General features: G+C 37.5%; 1 protein-coding gene across 29 annotated transcripts in view; it reads right to left on the bottom strand.

Moving 5' to 3' along the window:
- Positions 1 to 13,315, bottom strand: part of ROBO2 (roundabout guidance receptor 2) — a 794,080-nt gene that overhangs the window by 105,621 nt on the left and 675,144 nt on the right. For all 29 annotated transcript variants that reach the window (XM_083611373.1, XM_083611378.1, XM_083611374.1 and 26 more), the window contains 3 exons: positions 6,613 to 6,818; positions 1,712 to 1,793; positions 183 to 348 (listed from right to left, as the gene is read on the bottom strand). In XM_083611373.1, coding sequence (XP_083467499.1) covers positions 183 to 348; positions 1,712 to 1,793; positions 6,613 to 6,818 — 454 coding nt within the window. The remainder of the gene's footprint in view (positions 1 to 182; positions 349 to 1,711; positions 1,794 to 6,612; positions 6,819 to 13,315) is intronic.

The raw sequence follows: 13,315 nt of genomic DNA, 5'->3' as shown, positions 1-13,315 counted from the left end.
TATATTCCTGTAAATCCAACAAACCAAGTATGTTTTTTGAAATATTCCTTTAAAACAGAAGGTTCATAAATAATATTTTAGAACGGAATTATCATGTCTTAACGTTTCAAAATGAGTTTGTTCAAACGTGCAGATCCCCCTAACTGTATCAATGCATAAGGAAAATGGAATTTGTAACATACCTAAAAGCCTCAATGATATATGCACTAGTTGGGAGGTTTCCAGGGGTGCCTGGCTGCCAAGACAAGGTGACACTATTCTTAGTGACATCCATGACCTGAGGCTTGGATGGTGGTCCAGGGAGGTCATTTGAATCATAATTTCTGCTGACGGCTGCTCCTCCAGATTCTGTGGGAGACAAATGCTTACATTTTGAAAATAAAATCTGTTTAATAAAGGTGAAGTAAAAACAAAACATCAAAAACATATTTAAAATACACAGTAGTCCTGTTCAGACATCCAACTCATATGCCCAATTAATGCACCCATAGAAAAGGTGGCAGACTCTGACCATCCTCCTCTGACCATTTATTGAACACTCAAACAAAGGGTGGAATTCAACATTCTACTCTTTCAATCATTCCATCTGCACAAGCATTTCAGCTTGCCAGACTGAATGTTCCTTTCTCTCCTTGCCCCATCAACATTTCTGGGGTTTGTCCTGACCCACCCTGAGCCAATTTTGAGGAGCATGTGACGAAGGAGAGATAACATTGTTACAAAACTGAAAGTCCTTGTGCAGGGCTTCTGCAGATGGGGCTTATTAGGTAAATCCCACCCCAAGGTTATGTATTTATAGCTGCATGGGCGCCTTTGTTCATGTAAAATGGCATACAATTTCTAGTAGGGTTCTCACATGGAAAGAGTCTTCTGCACATACAGCTACACATGCAGGGGCTCTGCTCGGGTGTTCAATGAATATGAATAGAGGGAAGAACAGAGGTAGCCATTTCCTAGGTTCACTGAATGTGCAATCTCAGCATCTGAATGGGCTAATATGATAACCCAGTTTAGAATGAGCAAAGAGAACAGCATAAAGATAAGGTTGTGTGTTTCAGGTTTGGGGAGAAATTTGATTATTTCACTTTTTAATGTGAATATGTCTAATCCACACTTCCAGAACCAATATGGAAACTAAAACACAGCTATTCTTCAAAATTCACTCTTCATACAAATTTTCCCTGTAGTCAGAAGATGTATATATTAGGGGGAAATAATGTACAAAAATTGCATCGGTAAAGATTGCTTGCAAATAATGTACATATTAGGAAAAGTCACATAAAAATTGAGTATATTGGAAGAAATTTATCTGCAGAAAGGGAATGTACTAAACTTTAGAAACTGAGAAAAACTGAAATGGATATATTTGTTATCTCTAGTGTGTTCTCTATGAGAATGTCTGGTTTTCATAATTATTTTAACTGCCTAATATATTTTATTCTGTTTTTACTCTGTTTTATGTATTGTCTTTTTTAGAATGGCTTCTAATGGCTAGACTAAATAAACAAACAAACAAACAAGTCAAAAGCTGTCAGTGCTACATTCCAAAAGCTAGCAGGTCTGGATATGCACACCATCACATGCCTTTCAAATACACACATGGACATGCAATATCTCACTCCCCCACATGTAACACATGCACAATCTAACACATGTACCCGCACATAAAACACTTTCGTTTTATTTTAAAAAATAGCTCGGTATGGCTTACCTGTCACATCTAGCACAGCACTCCAAGATGTTTCCCCGCTTGAACTTGTGGCAACACAAGTGTAGGTGCCAGTGTCTGATATCTAAACACATGGAAATGTTTGAGGACATTCTGGTCAAGCCTTTTACATAATCTGTTCATTCAGTTTTCCCAAATGTTTCTCATTGCAGAATAAGAGGGATTAGTTTACACTTGGAATCAGAATAAACTGAACCAAATATTTCACGATCAACAATTGAATAACATCTACCTGTAGTAAATTATGACATTTGTTAATCCTGTTTGATGCATTTTCAAGTTTCCCCCACAAACTCTTATGTATCTGTTATTATTAAATTAAATCTGTTTCAGTATTCACAAAATAAACACTGATTTCAACATGCTTCACTGGTAGACAGCTATCTTCATTTTAGTTTTTAAAAGATCTTAGAGCAGAGCAAAATAAAACAACCTAAATGTGTCTGGCAATGAGCTGGCTCTGTGGCTGCTCAAATGGCCCTTAGTGTTGGCAGCTTCTCACTTTGTCTTTGCTTTGCACTGCATGTAAACAATGCTTTGGGTGAAAGCTGCAGCCACTTGGTCAGTGGTACCAGGCACTGCTGTTATACCCACAGGGAGCCAGATTAGGCCAAGAAAAAAGGTCAGGTTACCATACCGGTGCAACTACAGCAGTAATCAGAAATATTTAATTTTCAACTCATTTATTGTACTGCTGATGCATGCCCTCCTTATGTCAGTACTCTATGCAGTTAAATTCCCATTAAGTGCAGAAATTATTGCAGGTTGCCTCTGCAAATTCCTTTGTAGTTTGACATGGGGTACGGTGATGGTGCAGGATAAAGAAACTCTTGCATAAATGAAGTTGGACAGAAGGATTAATAATCATTACTGAATGTGCATTTGAAGAAACATTCTATTTAAAGCAATGGAATTGAAGGACAGGATCCACATCTGAATGTACATTGAAATGATATGTGCATTTCACCGAAAGCAGCGGAATAGCTAGACAGTCTTGGCATTGGGACACACATCGTGAGGAACATCTGGTTTTTGATCATAGGTCCTAACAGAAATGGTGTCTGATAGAGTTTGTGTAGATATCTGTGGTGGAAAAGAAGAACACTGTAGAATCCAAGAGACTGTAGAACACTGAAGAAGAACACAGTAGAATCCAAGTTTGATATATCCCTTAATTGTGTCATTTAAGCCCTCATTCTTGTTTTCGGACTGCCTGACCCTATGTGTTCCAACTCCAGAAGGCTATAGCAAAGGAGCAAACCCTTCTTGTCTATTTGACTTGATTAATTATCCCTTAGCACAGGAAAAAAAATAATGATATCTACATCTTTAAAAACATAAGCTTATTATTATTATTAAAGCCTCCACAGATACTATTTTTCACCAGAAGACCAAACAGTCCATTTTTTTATATTCACTACCATTATAATTGTTTTGATATACTTTCATGAAGTTTCACTAAAAGATATGTATCTCTAACACATTTTCCAGGAAAGGAAATTACATGTTAAAAATGGTTTTAATGGGAAAATATACAACATTGCATCCTAGTTTAATCCAGTCTTCTTATCCATCTTCTACCTCGTTTCTCTTCAGTGGTTCTTATTTCTTCAGTGTTTAGCACAGCAATCTCAAAGCAGAAATCCAAGTCTGAGATATTTCTCAGGTGCAGTGAACACCTGTAACAAATGTCCTCCATATACACTTCCAAATGCATGAACAATAGGTGGTCAATGTTTGTTTTTTAATATGGTAGACACTGCCTACTTGAATGCATTTATTGTTTGGAAGTTGAACTACCCACTATGGTGTGTGACCAACCCCAATTATGTCTCTTCCAAGTAGGCCTACAACTAGAATCAATTGACTCCTGGGCTGAGTCTAGGCACACGTCCAGACTGCCAGTGACATCAGGAGTGGAAGCCTCAAAAATGATAGGGTCTGGCATGACAGATATCAATCAAAGTATAGGTGTCTCTGTGGTTGACAAAATTAGAGAAAATCAAAACACTTCATGTAACCATTTTGTCTGTCCTGTGTGTTCAGTTTTGGATTTTGCAAGATTGCTCAAGTAGTATGGTTGCACAGTTTGCAATATTTGTTGTCATTGTTACTGGGAATTCTCAACTCAGTATTATTGCACTTTTATAGTTGTACAACTGTTATACGTATGCTAATACAACAATTTGTGTAATGTTCAAAAGTCTCCATACAGACTTTGCACACGTGTAGGCTTTTGTTACTCTAAACCAGGTGACTTATGTGTATCTATATTGTTTTACTAGAAAATGCTCAATAAAGCTGTGCTTTCTGAAAAATTGCAAATAGTGAATGTTAATAACTTCCACCATATTTGTATGGGTTTCTTGAAGCATCATTATTAAAATAATTATATTTATTTATGCCCCCACCTTCCCCCCCGATAGGATTTGACCCCAAAATGGATTCGTGCAGTTAATTTTTCTACAGATGGATGGTTAAGGGAAAATTTAAACCTTGTGGTACAAATATATCCACATTTGTTTAACTAATATTTCATGATCACCAATTTTTCTCATATTTTTCTGACTGAACATGAATGTTAAAACTATTCACACTTTTGTTGATATTCTCTTCCATTTTTAAATGAGAATCTTTTTTAAAATTATTATTTTAGTCTTCTGTATAGCTCATGTGTCTCTAACAAAGCGATTAATGGACTTGCATGACTGAACACACATTTAGCTGTTTCCATAGCTGGATGCAGGCTGGTATCCCACAAGCTTCTGGCATGTGTATTCTCACCAGAAGCTCATCATCAGTGCTCTGAAAGTTTGTTTGAAATCACCAAGCTCCCACCTTTAATTGCTGCTTTCTAACACTACTGGGGAATCTTGACTATTCAAGCGCATTCTTTAATCCAGCTCTACAGTAAAAACGCATTAACCTTCATGGCCCAAACCTGCCTTTAGCCTTGAGAGAGAGGATAAATTGTTTACTCAAGGAAAGCTAGCATACATTTTTTAATAAATTCCATTTTGTTCCAAGGAGGTTAACAATTCATTTACGAGCACTGATGAGATGGTGGCAGGAAACAAAATAGCCTTTGATTTTTTTGATTATTTTTTTTTGTACACTAAAGCTGCCTATTTATGAGATGGGAAAGGGAATGAGTGATACTAATAAAATTAAGTGTTAGCACTACTGCTGACACAACTAAAGAGTACTTGCACTAGCATTTTAACTGTACATGCAGTAACTATCCTTACCTTTCTGAGTTTTATAGGTGTGTATATTTAGGTCTTTAAAATTGTATCCAATATAATTTATTTGCCACTAGGTATACAACAATTACCAACCACACAGCATATACATGGAACACAGCAGACAGAAGGATAGCCTTAAATATAAAACATAATTCTATCTTCCACTGCAGTGTGATAAAACTGATGCTATCTTTTATACAGCATCCATCTGAATAGGATTTAAATTTTGTTCTGAATTTGCTGAGCAGAAGGCAGAAACAATGGGTTCATCCTCTTCTTCCTTTTATACATGACACTGCCTTGCTACTAAGCACAGTAAACAAATCAAGATTCAGCAAAAAAAATAAAAATTGCTGCAGCCCCTCAGGCACATTATCTTTATATACACTGTAGCCATAGCTAGGCAATTTGGGAACACCTACATTAATTATGATTAGCTTCACATATTAATTATAATTGGCTTCACATTTAACCAGGATCTGAAACTGTGTTGGGGTAACAAACGGCAAACTTTAAATATGGTAAACATTTGTGGTAAATAAGTGCTAATATTATGGAATTTTAGGGATCCTTGAATTCTCTGAGGGATTTCCCAGCAACCAGAGATGACAATCCTGTTGGAGCTGTGGTCTCACTGAGGAATGACAAGATACACTGCGCCATCAGCACATATGCCCCTGCAGGCCCTCTCCAGAGTTGCATAGCTCAGTTCAGGCAATGAAGCAAGTGGGATGGTGACTAGAGAATAAATGTAATAGAACTTGTTGTGAACCAACCAAACACATGGTAGTTAGCAGCTATCTCAGCAAACAAGATTCTGGAAACCTTGGAGGCCTGCTGTGATAAATTTGCTAGGCACTTTGAAGCTAAAATAGCTTGGGCTTGAAAACCATTGCTGTAGCAAGTCCAAACAAAGTGTTGAATGCACCATCTGACTTGGTTTATGTTCAGCTTTATGTTCAGGTTTAGTTTCAGCCAGTGGCGTAGCGTGGGGGGTGCAGGGGGGGCCAGCCGCACCGGGCGCAACATCTGGGGTTAGGGCAAATCCACGGGTTAGGGGGTGCAAATCCACGGGTTAGGGGGCGCAAATCCACGGGTTAGGGGGCGCAAATTACTTGCCCTGCCCCGGGTGCTGACAACCCACGCTACGCCGCTGGTTTCAGCTACTGCGGCTTGAATGTGGACAGAGTAATTTTCAACCATTCACCCTCCAGATCCCTTATCAATAGACCATTAGTCAGTTGACTGGATAGGTTCAGTGTTTGGTGCACCTGTTTTTTACACAAGGGAGCAATGCATGCCACTCTTAAAGAGCGGTTGTACTACCTCTTGAGGAGCCAGCACACAGTCTGGAGGTGCTCTTTGATTCACCGTTATTGCTGAAGGCACAAGTGGTCTCAGTAGCTCAGTTTAGCTGAATGCCCCCTAAGTTGTGCCTGAATTGAAAACTGTTAATCCCTCTTGCACGATCGGACTTTTCTCACTGTTTTAATGACAGCAAGTTTACAGTCACTATCCACAAAACAGGTAAGTACGTGAGTACTTGAATTACTATCAGTAAATAATTAAATGGTCTTATTTAACTAAATCTCCCGATTACAGAGTAGTAAACATGTTATCATAACATATCACACTCACTCGTAAAGGTTTGATTTGCAAGGTTCCTTGGTCCTGCATAGATGCCCTTGGATCTCTGCCCAGGAAAGTGAATCCTTCTCTTAGCCAGCTGATAACAGGCATGGGGTCACCAGTAGCTTTGCACTTTAGCAAAGCTGTTCCGTCTATTGCCAATGTCTGGTTCACAGGCCCTTGAAGAATGATGGGTGGCGGCCTGTCTGTTAAAACTGAATAAAAACAAAAGTAATAGAAATACATCTTGTAATAGTAAAAATCCTGTTTATCATGTCACATTTGTGACAAAGTACAGATTCCAACATCCTGAGAAACATTTTCCAAAGAGTGAAACTTTGGTATTGTTGTAAGACAGAGAGAGAGAAAGAGAAGAGAATAGATAGATAGATAGATAGATAGATAGATAGATAGATATAGATAGATAGATAGACAGGCAACTAACCATGAAAAGGAGAACACTGAGTGACTCACTGAGATTCTTGAATTCTTAAAGGAAGGCTGGGAGAAAATTCTGAATCATTTGGCATATGAACATGCTGTGTCTTGAGCCCAGACTCCAGCAGTTAATTAGGTGGCTTCTGGGGGTAGGGCCCTGAAATAGCCATGAAGGGTTACTTTCCCCCACTGATCTGCTCTAAGGCTATAAATAGGTAGCCCCAGCCCACAGCTTCTGATCCACAGCAGAGGTAACTGAGTGGTGGTCTCCCCATTCCTCTAAAAATGTGATTTCCCATAAGGTATCTTCATAAGTCACTTTGTTTCCTACCAATGATCAGAGGATGGCCCAACTGCCATGTTGAGCCTGCATCACTGGTTTACAGAAGTATAAGCCTGAGATACCTGTCAGTTCCAGCAACATTATCCCAGTATATAGGCCGGGACTGTGATCTTGACCAGCAGCCAGGCTTCCTGATGACTGGTTTTTTGACCTATGTTACACCAAATATTATGAGCTATAACCAATAAAGGTATTACTAATACACTTCAGCCTATGTGTACTGCTTTTGGGCTCACCCTCCCTTCCCATGCTTCACGATGAATGAATAGTTGATTAAGTCTAGTTATTCTTCAGTGTATACATCCCAGCAGAAATGTAATTTTTGTGTGTAACACACAAAAAAATAACTTTTCAATCAGTTAATTGACTGAATTCCTCTCTATTGAGGAACAATTCATGTTTAATCAAACTAACTGCATATACATAAAATCTTTCTATCCCACTTTAAAACTATGAACTCTAATCCTTCTCTTATACACATTTGTATGCTTGAGTTACTTTATAAAGTGACTCTGTGACTTATAAGCGCATGGCTGCATATATGCTTCAGTCTGCTACCAGTGGGATATCTCAAATATGAAGTAGATGCTCATGTTCACTTTTCTTGCAAAAACAGTTTTTCATAAATAATTCTGCTGCTGAATGCATTCCCGTGCCATCTGTTAAGTGGGGTATAGCTTTTTCCTCCTACCTAACTGAAATGACAAACATCATCCTACTGAAATGAAATTATATTGTTCCCCAGTGTTAATATAATTATAGCTATAGCTATTGTTAAGCTCCCCCAATTACATAAATGCCCATATTATCTAGATAGAATCAGAATTCAAGATTCAGAAATCTAAGGCAGCAGCAGTAGGATGCAAATCATCACTTAGTGTAACAAAATTGCATGAATTTCTGATTTGGGTTTTGGGTAAGTGGCATAGAAGTTTTAAAATAAATCAAAAATTCTCTTACACACACACACAGAGCAACATACCCCTCAGGGCTAGACCACCATTAAGCAGAGTGAAGCAATTGCCTCAGGCAGATGAAGCTTGAAAGAAGCAGAAGTAGGCTCCCTTGCCATTTGCTCTTGACTTCCCTGGCCATTCTGGAGTTCAGACTTGTTTGTGCTGAACTGTATGCTATGGAACCTCTAGAACACATTTTCAGGTACAGTGGAAGATGCCACACTGTTGCCAATATTGAAACTGCCTGCCAGTCCAGTGAGTTTCTGTGAATGGGAATGGTGAGGGGGGGTAGGGTGTAATTTTGTGCAGCAAAATGGCTTAGGCCAATCCATCTCTCTCTACTTCATCAATGCTACATGTGTTAGCAAACAGCTGTTGTCTGCTATCCTGACCTATCCATTCATTCAGAACACACAGTATTAGGCTACTCTGCTTTGCTTAAATCAAACATTTTAATATAAATATTTACAGACATACTTGGAAGGTGAACGGAATCTGTTCCGGAAGTCCGTTCGACTTCCAAAACGTTTGGAAACTAAAGTGCGGCTTGGGATTGGCGGCAGGAAGCTCCTGCAGCCAAACGGAAGCCCCATTGGACGTTTGGCTTCCAAAAAATAGTTCACAAGCCAGAACAGTCACTTCTGGGTTTGTGGTGTTTGGGAGACAAAACGTTCGAGAACTAAGCTGTTTGAAAACCAAGGTATGACTGTATTTTGGGTTGTATCCAAATGTGTTCATCTGCTGAAGGAAGGCTTTTTGATCTGGTAGAATCTTCTGTAAGCCAAAAGGTGGGGGGCAATTTTTGCAAAATCCCCCTTTCTGCTGTAGTCTCTTGTGCCACACTTTCCCTAGCTTCTTGAGCAGATTTTGGAGGGGAAGGGTCCAGGGGGCTGGAAGGGGAATGAGGAAATCAGAGAAAAGCCACACACCCCTTTCTACTAACAGAAGTCTCTGGAATCAAACATGATTTCTTTCATCAGAAGAGCACAGCTGGATAAAACATTTCCCTTTTTTACTAGAGCAGGGGTGGCCAACTCTCAAGAGACTGCGATCTACTTTCAGAATTAAAAACTGGCAGTTATCTACCCCCATTTTTAGGGAGAAGGGAAGCCCCATTTTTAAGGGGTTAAAAAGCTTTGGGGGGGGAGTTCCGTTTTGGGGGGGGTTAAAGGCGAGCGACAAAGGGGTAAAGTCACTCACAAAAATATTGCTATGGATCAAAACAGCAGCACAACAATGGAGGGCGGGCTGAGGGGGCGTGGCAGGAGTCAGTTTTAGCGACGCTAAGGAAAGGGAGCAAGAGATTGACCACGATCTACCAAAACCTCATGGGGATCTACCAACAGATCATGATTGACCTGTTGGACATCCCTGCACTAGAGCAACTCCATTACAGTCATTTTAGGAAAGATATTCTGAACCTGGCATACATTGTCCCACATTAGGATACCTGCATAAAATCTATTACAGTGAATATGAAAAAAGCCTACACCATCATGAGTTATGTAGGTGAGCAGCAGCTACAGTTTTTTTGAGAGAGAGACGAAGTTAGATTTATAAGGATAACTACTTATTTCTAGTTATTTGTAAAGATATTGGTTTTGAGACAGGTTACACTGCTAGTGTTTTAAAATCCTATTTTTTAAGACAGCGTCTTTGACATCTAATTAGTTTTTACCGTCTAAATAAGTAGATTATAATCCTTTAAATGCAACTGATCAATAAAGTAATTGAAAGTCTCCTGCCCAGAAGGAATCTTCATTTTCAAGGGTATTATGGGTGAAAGACTACTACAGGTTTCCATGACACTAAGGCTAAAGGTTAAATGAACACTTAGGGTTTCCAGTGATCTGTGAACAACTATATTGGCTTCATAACTATAATTTGTAAATCCTCTGTGCAATGTCTTTAAATTTCCAGAGCTTTGGTCAGAACATTTAAAATATATACTAAAGAAATTCAACATGTGGACTTCCTCAACACAGCAGTTGTCAGCATTTGGAGACATTCTGAAAATAGCTGCTTATGTTTAAGAAGCTAAATAAGCAAATTAATATTTGCTTCATATCTTTGTCTGTGTTGACACTCCTAGCTTTTTAAGTTCTTAAAGCGTATTCCACCACTTCTGCCACTTGAATTTCAGAGTCATATGTGTACAAACTTGTGTTCGATTACATTAGTATCCAAATATTCCACTACGGATTCTAGTATAGAAGGACTGAAGAAAAAGATTGCAGATTATAAAGGTGTACATTAAAATTTAAATTAGCAGTACACAAATCATTCAGGGGAAAAATAATTCAAATGGTTATACTGGAAACATTGTTGGCTTTTTAAAAAAAACTCTATATTTAAGCAAGTATTACCTATATATCAAGCAATTAGTGATAAGTCTACAGAGCAAAAGGTACAAAACAACAATAAATTCAGCCAACAACAGTGAATAATGAATAAATTATAGAAAATTGAGATTGGCTTTTAATATTCAAGTGCACTGAAAAAGCTTAACTGTATAGAGTTAATAATTGAATTTTCTATATTACACTCATGCTGACAGGTATATTGAGGCTTTTAGTATATTTGCATAATGTGCCATTATAAGACTGAGGTGCTTACCTAGTTTTCCTTTAAAGAAAATTATTCAGACTGTCTTAATTTTAAAAAAAATGATTTCATTTTTCCATGAGTGAATGTATTTATATGGAGGTATTTCAAGAAAGCATATCTGAATTTCAAATAGATAAGACTGCTGCCACAAGCCATAACCAGCAAAATTATCATTCAGCTTGGGACATTTTATTACAGCTACTAATCTCTTCTCATATGAACACTATGAACACTTGAGTTAAAAGTATTTCCAACAAGGGCTACAAAATGTAACAACTGAAACACAGCTATATATGATATAATTAAACATTTGTGGGGGTTTTTTCTTGCTAGTATTGTATGTTTTCATTCTGCACTGCCATTTCAATTGGACTTAAATTGCTTTCAAGCAAATAAAACTCTGTTCAAAACAAAAATGATAAGTTGCCTCTAGTATTACATCAACCACCAAATACAAAAAAATCTGGGCTAAGAAGAAAAGCTAAATATCAGCAGCCAAACACCATAAAACTAATAAAGCAAAATATGGCTAATATTACCAATGTTTGTGTGACAATATTTTATCTGAAGTAAGACTCTAGATATCCCATTTCTGGAAAGTAGCCTCTTTTATTCATGTCAGCAAAAATAATGCCACTTTTTTTAAAAAAAGAAAGACATTAAAATAGAATAAAATGCAGGCAGTCTCATGTATGCTGTTCTGAATTCCTTGAAGAAATAAAAGAATATATATATGGCAAATAATTAAATGCATAATAAATAGTAATGGGATATGAGTGTATTTAAGCTGCAGATACATCACTTAGCCTACAGTCCTATGCATGGCAACATAACAGTCTTATTGAATAGGGTAAGATTTACTTCTGAGTAAGCATTAGAGTGCGCTGTTATTAATGACTGCTTCAAGAGAAGGAAATTAAGGAGGTCGTTATTTCTTTTATTTACAGAGAAATACTAAAGAATAACAAAGGCCAGAAGCCTTGACTGTCTCAAGAAAGGAAGAATTTCTCATCATAGATATCCTTGAACCTGACTTGCTCCTTTCTGCTCCTGTTGCAGTAAATCTTTTCAGCACCAGCAGGTGCAAACATTAACAGCTCAATGTCCTCTTGGCCAATATTTGTGTGCTCTATTTATTCCAATCACAGCCATGGCACTGAATCAGACAGCACCACAGATAGATTTTAAGAAAATACTGCTCTTCCATTAATTTTAAATGTCCTTTTAATCTACATGTAAATTTGAATTGTATGAAAATGCATCATTTTGTCATCAGGAGTGAAAGAAATGGGAGACTTAAAGAGGTCACAGAGTGAAGGTTAGGCTTTGATCTCAAGAAACTAGTAGCACACTTGTAAAGATACAAGGATAAGGAAGAGAATATATTTCCTTGTCATAAAAATACTATAATCTTTTGAGAAAACAAAGAAAAGGAATCAAACCCATGTTCAGTCCACCATAACATGCTGCTGAACCTCTCTACCTGTCATTCATGATGAATATGCACTGTGAAAAGCTAGATTATTTATTCAGAATTAGCCGTTTTTTCAAATTTTCATGGAGCATTCAGGTCTCCAAGGGGCATGTAAAAGCAGGTCTGTTTGTAACACACAATTTTTAATGGTGAAAATTCATCAAAGTCTGTCAGGAAATAGTTAATGAGTCAGTTAAGAAGAAGAGTGCTACAGCCTTACAATGCAAAGAAATACTAATCAAATAGGAATTTTGGTTTCATTACATTTAGTAGTATTAACAGTTCAAACTCCACAAAGATGATCCTTACAATAATGGTAACAATATTCAGGTAAGAAAATTGAAAGAGTATGAATGACTAACTTAGGGTCCTCTCCATAAAACTTTTAAAAAATTTTTTAAAAATAACAATAACATAGAACATTTATGGTAAAATTAATAGCTTCTTCTGATACATAGTATAAATCTTGTTAAATTATTACCAATTAATATTTTATGAATTTTTACCGAATGCATTCTCATATATGAAAATGGCATTGGCTTGTGTCTCACCCATTGTCTCTTCAACTACCATAAATGTCCTATTTGTACATTTGTTTGAGGGAGTTATATTCCACACTTCAATAATACTTTCATGGTGGCTTACAAAATTTAAAACACAATAATAAATTTAAGACATACAAATTAAAATATACAAAAAAAGTGATATCACAAGGAGCAGCAGAAGAATGACAAAAGCCAGCCAAGATATTCTTGCAGAGAAGCTGGTAAAATGTGGGCGAGATTGACTGACCAAGCCCAAAGAGTGCTCACAAATTGTTCCTCATTATCCTGGCAAAAGGGGAGAAGTGGAATGCCACAGGGTTCTGTCCTAGGCCCATTGTTGTTTGATGTC

This window comes from Podarcis filfolensis (assembly GCF_964270895.1).
Source record: "Podarcis filfolensis genome assembly, chromosome: 4".
Lineage (NCBI taxonomy): Eukaryota > Metazoa > Chordata > Lepidosauria > Squamata > Lacertidae > Podarcis > Podarcis filfolensis.
Note: the sequence above shows the minus strand (reverse complement) of the source record. Positions and strands in the feature narration are given on the sequence as shown.